At 44.9% G+C, this 8,334-nt stretch overlaps 1 protein-coding gene across 1 annotated transcript; it reads right to left on the bottom strand.

Annotated features, from left to right (window-relative positions):
• Nucleotides 1-328: 328 nt before the first annotated feature.
• On the bottom strand, nucleotides 329-7,122 carry DMRTB1 (DMRT like family B with proline rich C-terminal 1). Its single transcript, XM_015635595.3, has 4 exons — nucleotides 6,520-7,122; nucleotides 4,711-4,943; nucleotides 4,008-4,152; nucleotides 329-1,463 (listed from the first exon to the last, which is right to left on the bottom strand). Exons 1-4 carry the CDS (start codon nucleotides 6,983-6,985, stop codon nucleotides 1,396-1,398), a joined length of 912 nt encoding a protein of 303 aa, XP_015491081.1. The 5' UTR covers nucleotides 6,986-7,122; the 3' UTR covers nucleotides 329-1,395.
• Nucleotides 7,123-8,334: the final 1,212 nt, after the last annotated feature.

Below are 8,334 nucleotides of genomic sequence, written 5' to 3'. Positions count from 1 at the left end.
GTTTTCTTGTCTTGGCAGTTCTAAATTTGTCACTTTCACTTTTGCCCCAAAACACTGCACTGCAAAGCATTCCAGCAGATCATCTACTAAATTAAACAGAAGATAAATGTTCAGCTTAGCAGAACTTCTTTACTCTTGCACTGAGCAAGGAATTATTAATTCAAGTTATCAGAAAAGAAGTCTGTTTATTTTACTGCGCTCACCTCTACAGAAGCAGACAGATGTAGGAAAATAATACTGAGGCCTAAATTTTTCTCCAGACAAGTCTTACACAGAGCTGTTCAGCCACATCTGACATTTGGCTAGAAAAATTACATGCAGACACACATCAAACCACAACAACAGTTTAATGTATCTTTTTTAATTATACAAAAGTCCCACCCCAATTATTCAAACCTTAACAGCTCATCCACTTGATACAAAACCAATTCATCCAGGCAAAACAGCAGAGGAATATACCATTCATTTTTAGTTAAAGATTATTATTGACAATTATAGTATGGATGGATTTGACTAATTATTATTTTAAGTGATGTTTTGTCCTGGGCAAATCTCTCCACACCTTGGTTACGCCACAGCGCACTTCCAGTACACACATGTAAAGCTGTCTACAGGAGCCCTTTAGAAACACAAACAGTACTGCTCAGCTTCAGCTGTCACAAGTTAAACAACACTGAAATCATGTATAAATCATCAAGGACATTCAAAATGTCAGATGTGAAGCCTGTGTGACAAGAGGTGATTCCAAATAACTTTGTCCCTAATCTACACAGAAGGTGCCTTGAAGGACCCAGAAACAATGTGGAGGCACCAGGCCTTTCCACACATTCCTGCCATGACCTTCCAGAGCAGCACCCACCCTTCCCTTCCCTTGCTCAATCTCATTCTTAGGCAGCCAAGTGCATCAGCAACCCAGGCTGTCTTCACATCCCCTCTCATGCAGTCTTCAGGCTCCACATCACTTAACTCTTCTGTAACATTCAGAACCAGATTTCCTTTACAGCAAACTGATACAAACAACATCTTTCTGACTACTGTCATGAACATGAAAATGCTGCAGAATGCACATGGCTCAGAGACCGTGGTCTGGGAGCCAGGTAACCTCAGCAGAGGAACAAATTCAGAGTCATAATCACTTGTTGCTTTCACTGGATAACCTTTTAGGAACATGGACTTTGTAGTGCTTGGGAGGCAGAGCTGTGAGCCTGGTAGCTCAAACATTGATCATAAAGTGAGGCAGGGGACTAATCCCCTTCTAGCTGTTGTGACTGCTCAGTGATTAAGTGTCACTCTACCTGCATTAACTAACACTCAGAAATTAAAACAGTGCTGCCTGCTCTCAGCTCTTCTCCAGCCCATTTATTTTGTATAATATACAGATTGGTCTCTTCTTGTTTATTCTGGGGAAGGAGGTTGGCCACGTTCGTGAACCATCCCTGTATCCTCACCATCAGCTTCAGTAGCTAAAATGAAGAATAGAGAAATGTCAGAGTTAAACAGAAACAAAGAAGCAAAAATCCCAAAACCTCTGTTTCAGTTCTTGTTACACCTGAAATCAGTCACATTTCCACATTTGAAGCTGCATTGGAATAGAAATATAAGGCAGACACTTCTGCCCACTTACCCACAATGAACCTATGCCATGCCTTTCTAACACTCCTGTGAATCCTCAAAGGCCTTGACAAACTGATTCATAACCCTTTTTTCAAATCCAACTAGGGATTTTTATTTTATAAAGTATTTAGTTGGAAATTTGCATGAATAGCTCCTTCATCTCCTCACAGGCAACCTGGGTTTTGTTTTTTCTGTGGCTTGCTCTTTTAGAAAGCCAACCATCTGCAATCAGAGTCTACCATGAGATGCTATACTGGCTGTTTCACTGGACAGATCTTGTGTTTATTGACAATACTACCTGGAATTGTGTCACAACATGTCTACACTTCATACCACCCCTGTAAACTGAACTGGCCTCATTAACTCAAATCTTTCTGGAAGCATCTTCTACCCTAGGAGCATCTTTTACAGGTAAGCCTTAAGAGTTTTTCATTTTTTGTTTTTATCTGAGACTTCCTTCCAGTCAGAGATCACAGACACTTCTCGCCAGCTGTCACCCTGCTAGGGCTTTCTATATCCATCTTCCTGCAACAGTTTTTCCAGAAAGCCACTTCAGTTCTGGAGGTTTCTGGAGAAAGGATGTTCCCAAGTTTAACTGCAGGTTGGAGTCAGTTCCATTTTGAAAAGAAAAGACATTATGCAATCTTAACAGATCCTTATGCACTACACATTACAGCATTTCTCTTTTTTCAAGCATCTTGCATTCCAGAAAGAATTTGTTTCACTCTTCCCTTTACATCTGCATCTTCTGCTGCCAGGCTATTTTGTCTGACCTTATGCAGAATTATCCCCCCTCACTGGGTTACAGTTGCAAATTCCTACATATCCTGGAGCACAAATGCTATGCAGTGCAATTAATTTCTACTTTCTCCACAGCACTAAGGAAACTGGATTGTTGTCTGAGCAACACAATCCATGATGCATTGTTTCCTATGGAGCTGTGCCTGGGCTGTGATTTCCCTGGTGCGTGTTAAGGGCTGAAGTCATTAGAGGGCATTTTGCTCCCTAGGGGAGGCTGCTCTCCTGGTGTTTCTTCTCTATCCAGTTGCCTGTTTTCATCAGTTGCTGGCCAGTACAACTTCACTCTACCAATGCAGGGCTGGATTTCCTCTGTTTCCCTCAAGCACTACTGTAATGTCACTCCATGTCCCCCATCTTTGTGTGCTACTCCCAGTTCCTTCCCATTCCCTCAAAGTCCAACAGCATCCCCCAGATTTTTGTCCTCTCCAAATCACAAAGCCCATTAATCCTCACACACACTTCCTGATTTGCAGGCTATCCCTTGTTTTCCTCTCTTCCCCTCAAACTCAGCCTGTATTACTTCACCTCCAGCACACAGTATCTCCTACACATTGCCTTTATCAGTATCTTAAAATAACTTTACATTTCTACAATGTCTGTACATCCCCACACTGCCATATTCTCCACATTCCCTTCATCCACCACATCTCCTGCTTCCTTTTCTTTTTGAGAAATCAGGCCCAAAAACCCCAGCTTATATTTTGTCCCACATAGCCATCACCACCATCTTTTCAGTTCAGATGAGATCATTCTGCTTTCCTTATTTCCCCTCACTCTTGATTTTTCAGTGGGTGATTACTGTAAACTATTTCATAAACAGCTTAACGATTTTTTGTTCTCGTGTTCAAGACAAAGTTGTATTTATCTCCATTTTTAAAATTTTTTAAAAAAATTAAACTGCCTATTTGCACATCTAGTGTTAGTGGTTAATTCTCTGAGCAGCTCTACCCTCTTGTGGTCACGGCTTAGCTGCAGCCAAAAGGAAAACTTGTGAATATAATCACAAATATGTCCATATGTAGGCACAGTACATGAAACAGACCTAAAATAGAGGGGCACAAAGACTTAATCAATGACAGAAATTTAAAATCCTGTGGGAATCAGTTAGAGATTTTGAAGATTCAACCTTTCTTTCCCAGCAATTAAAATCTAGGATTTTCAGATAAGCAAGAAAATTTCATATTATTCATGGTGTCAGTCCACATTATTTTTTAACGATTTGTCTAAACTGAAATACAGCTGAATAATTTTTAAGATATGCCCTGCAAACTAGGTATGTAGAGCAGTATTTTCTTTTTGGTAACATCAACAGATCATTTTCTGGAATAGCTCTGAGTCCTGGGACCTTTGCTGTCTGCCTGAGATGGAGGTGCTTGTCAGCTGGAAAGCCCAAGCAGGCCAGGCTGCCTCCCCTAGGTCAGCCCTTCCCAGAGCTGTACAATCTGTTCCAGGAGTCAGGACTTCAGGCCTGGCTTCAATCACAGAGGTGAAAACCAGTTGAGATCAGGGTCTCTTGCATTTCCATCTCTGTGGTTAGATGTTGAAACCAGGTTAACAGTGACTCTCTCAGGGCTTATTCTGTACTTCCTTACCATGTACTTCCTTGGTTGTTTCAGCCAGGATGTTCAGTGAAACTGGAGCTGGGATGTAATGAATCCCTGTCAGAAAACTTGGTGGGATTAACTGACGCAGAGGAGTGTAATATCCTTGATGGAAATCTCCAGCTCCATCTGGAACCTGTGGAAACACATGAAGCAGATCACCTTCCATCTAAAGACTCTCTGCAGGATACATCTGCATTATTAGACCATTCTTGGGTTTTGTCCATATGCTGCCATGTCAGTGCACATACTGGCATGTGGAAAGCCTGTGCACAGGGTAACATGCTGCAAATAAGGAGCAAATACTTCTCAGACCATGTCAGAGCAAAACTAACCTTTTAAATCCTTGTCACCTGTTCTGGCATCTCATTGGAGTAGTTGGTTTAAACCAGGAGCAGCCATTCTCTTTCTCAGTAACCCCTAAAATGTGACAGGGAATATCTATACAAGCATAATAAATCTATTGTTTAACGTCTTGAGGCAGGTCACTCTACCTTAACATCAACTGGTGAATTGTACTGAAAGCAGGTCAGATTATTAATATCATCATTTGCTAACATTCTCTTCAGTGTAATGTATCAAAATGCTATGAAATACCTGGCAAGGAGGAGGATTCTTCATGGTTACTTCAACAGAGAGAAGGCAGCTAAAATAAAGCAGTATTAGCACAGGTAATTAAAAGTGTGCTACTCACCGATACAGTGGTAGCATTCCCGGGCACATAGCTGCTAGGAATGTGTCGGAATCCTCTCTGAAGTGATATCCCTGGAGGTGATGCTGCTTCCCCACTGCTTGACTCATTGATGGCAAATCCCAGGGGAAATGGGTGGTAAGGATATACCCCAGAACACCCAGGGTACACTTTTGGGATTTCTCTCTCCAGGTATTCTGGGTTGACAGTGTATTCTGGAGGAAAAGCAGGGTGAGCTAGGAAACAATGAGAAAAGAACAAATAAAATTATCCATGTAATTTTATAGAGTTGCGTAGTTGCAGGAACAAATTCCACTCTCAAACAGGAGAATCTGGTCCTTTGGTTTCATGTTTAGTTTCCCATGAATTGTTTTGTAATTTTTTCAGGAACTAAGGAAAAGTACAGCAAATGACATTGTAACACAATTATTTTGCATTCTTTTCTGTCTTGTGCACTATAAAGTTTGCCCTTAGTAAGGCACTGACTGCAGAATCTTATTCTTTCAGTAGATCAGCAAGAGCAAAACAATCTACCTTAACTTTTGACTCTAGTGGTACTCAAAACACAATTCCACAGAAATAGCAGAGTTCTAACTTTCTAGTGCTCAATGCAGTCCTATCTGTCACTTTGTAAGTTAATTTACAGCACGCTCAGTTTTAGAGTCATACACAACTTCAGAACCAGAAATCAGTTACTTCACTTCTCTGGTATCTCGAATCTTATCTTCAGCCTCTCTGAAGTCTTAGGAAAAGAAGTGCAGTGGCTATTTGAATGTAAATAGGGTCCTTCTGTCTGCCATCCTCCAATTGGCAGAGAAGGCAAAGAATTTCCTTTGAAAGGTTTACTTTTAATTTGGGCCTAATCTTTTTTTTTTTAAGTTGGTCAGCAGGTTAGAAATGTTAAGGGAAAAACTGACAGACATCTGTACAGCTACTGTAATCTATAAACATATTTATATTTCAAAACAAAGCTAACAAAGGGAAGTTATTGACAGTATTCTCTGGGGACTACAGACATCCAAAGTTAAGTCTCTTCCCTGGGCTTCTCAGGACAACATTTTGTCTTGCAGGCTGCCAGCTCTCAGGAGGCTCAGATTCATGACTACTGCAGTCAGTGAGAATTTCTGCAACATTCTTATAGTAATAGAATGGAGTTACTATAATAAATTAGACAAGTGACATGAAGCAAAGAAAGCAATTTAAGAGATGACAGACCATACAACTGCAACACCTGAAAAGTTTATGCCCTGTTCTTAAATATCAAATGCACTTTTACATCAAGTCATCCCAGCCAAATTTAGTTTTTGATACAGTTATGAATTAAGGTGAAAAGGTCTTTTTCTTTTACAGTGCTAGCATAAAATGCTTGCTTCAGACAGCTGCAGCAGTATCGTACCTATTTACACACCAATGCTTTTTTAGCATTTTTATTGCTGGAATTTTGTGCCTGTGAGTTTAAAACCACTGTGACAGCACTCAGAGAAACATGCGGGGCAGACCCAGTTTGTTTTCACTCCCAGACTAATTTCCCTCTCAGTGAAAAGCCACTTTGCTTAAGCTTCGAGCTCGCCAGGGACGGCGAGGCCGAGCACGCTGCTCCCGCCCCGCGCTGCGAAGCTGCCGAAGGACGAGGCTGCAGAGCCGACACGCCAGCCCAGCGTGGGCTGGGGAAGGAGCGCGGGACAGACAGCGGGAGCGGCTCTCCGGGCAGCCGGAGCCTGAGGAACCAGCGAAATGCACAAGTGGCACGTTTGACAGGGGAAAGAGAACAGAGGAAGATGCTGGCAAGAGCCTTTGGGGACAGATCCTTACCGTCGTCCCTGAAGGGAGGTGGCGGTGGTCCCCAGCATGCCGTGCCCTTGCCGCCGCTGTCGGGCTGGGCGCCCTTCTTCCTCTCGTGGCTGAAGTGCTCGGGGGCACCGTCCTCCCGGGCTGCCGCCCCACGGCCCTCGCCCGACGGAACGGGCTCCGCGCCCGCCCTGGCCGGCGGCTCCATCTCCTGCTGCCTCAGCGCCTTCTGGGCTGCCATGATCTTCTGCCGCTCGCTGATGAGCGAGCATTTCTCGCAGAGGCACATCTTCCAGCGGCAGTGCCCGGCGTGGCCCTTGACGGGCACCACGAAGCCGTGGTTGCGGCAGCGGGAGCACTTGGGTGCCCGCAGCGCCTTCGCCGTGGCCTCGGCCGCCTCCATGGCACCGCAGCGCCCGCTCGGAACCACCCCCGGCCAGGCCCTCACCCTCCTCTGGGCTTTTATATGGGACAGGGTGCTGCCCGGCATGTAACAACCCGCGCCCGGCGGGCAGGAGAGCCCATGGCAGCGGGTGGGGAATGCCCTGGGCCCCGCGGCCTCCCTGCCCTGCGCCGGGCACGGCTCCCTCGGGCACCCCCTGCGGGCCTTTGGTGCGGGCGGCAGCCGAACCCCAGCCGTGGGGGGCTGAGCCTGCGGCAGCTGCGGGGGGCGCGGGCCCCACGGGCGGGTACTTTGCCCTGTGCTGGTGCTCGCGGGGGTGGGGGTTCGGATGGGCCCGGCGTGCACGGACACGAAAGCACTGTTCCTTACAGTAGTGCCCTAAAAGATAATTTTTCCTTTTGGCACTTTGACAGCAGCACCCACTTTCATAACCCTTATGCATTCGCCTTTAATATGCACGGGACTACGGTCCCGTTTTGTTTCCAATTTGCAGCGTTCTTCTCTTGATGAGTAGGAGTGACTGCCTCAGCAGAAAAAGAATGCTTTTATCATTCTGTTCTTCAAAAGAAGGTACTAAGATGTCACCAAAAGAAGGTGGAAAGCATATGTCATTCCAAAGACCTGTCTCCTTCTTTCAGAATTCCTTATTCTCTGGAAACAAAGGCTTACAATTAGAAATACAGGAATGTTCCAGTTCTATTGTTTTGAAAGCACCTGTTATTTGTTACTGCTGGTAGCTGCAAACCCATGGTTTACACAGTAGCCCATTTCAGGAGAAAACTCCTCACTTTGACACGTAGGGCACAACTTTGCTGAATTTTCTCACCTATACATAGCTGTTTTAAAACCTTAAATGTGGCAATAGCTTCTATGTTAAAGAGAACACCACAGAAATTAATCCACTAGTAATAATGAAGCTTTCTACTAAGTTTCAAGAGAACCAGGTAACATCTATCTGCTTATTCTGAAACAATTCTAACTGCAATGGAGTTTGTTTCACAAAAACCTGGCAGAAGCCCTTCCTTTGGAGCAAATAATCCTGCAAATCCTGGTGCACCCTCCAACACCTTGGGGGGTGAGGCCCCAGCAGAGCAGGCCCGTTAGGGATGTGGCAACAGTGTGATTTGGCAACAAGGCTTGTCTGCAGTGAGCGGCCAGCCCCTGTGCCCACCAAAGCTCAGCCGAGATTTCAGGCTTCTCACTTTGCAAAAGACCCAGTGGGACTTTGCACCTAAGTTCTGCAGGTCTCCAGTAGGATTTTGCCTCCCAGGGAGGTGTTTTGTAAGTGCAATACTGGCACAGTAGCCCAGACTTACTCTTGAAAGCAATTCAGACCCAAATCCTCAAATGCACTCAATCCCTCGACCCCTCAGCACCAATCCCAGCCTGCAGATTTCGCTATCCCAGTCGCAGGCTGAGCCTTTGGCAGCTGCTCT

Source organism: Parus major, chromosome 8 (genome assembly GCF_001522545.3).
Source record: "Parus major isolate Abel chromosome 8, Parus_major1.1, whole genome shotgun sequence".
Classification (NCBI taxonomy): domain Eukaryota; kingdom Metazoa; phylum Chordata; class Aves; order Passeriformes; family Paridae; genus Parus; species Parus major.
This window is presented reverse-complemented; position numbering and strand designations above follow the sequence as displayed.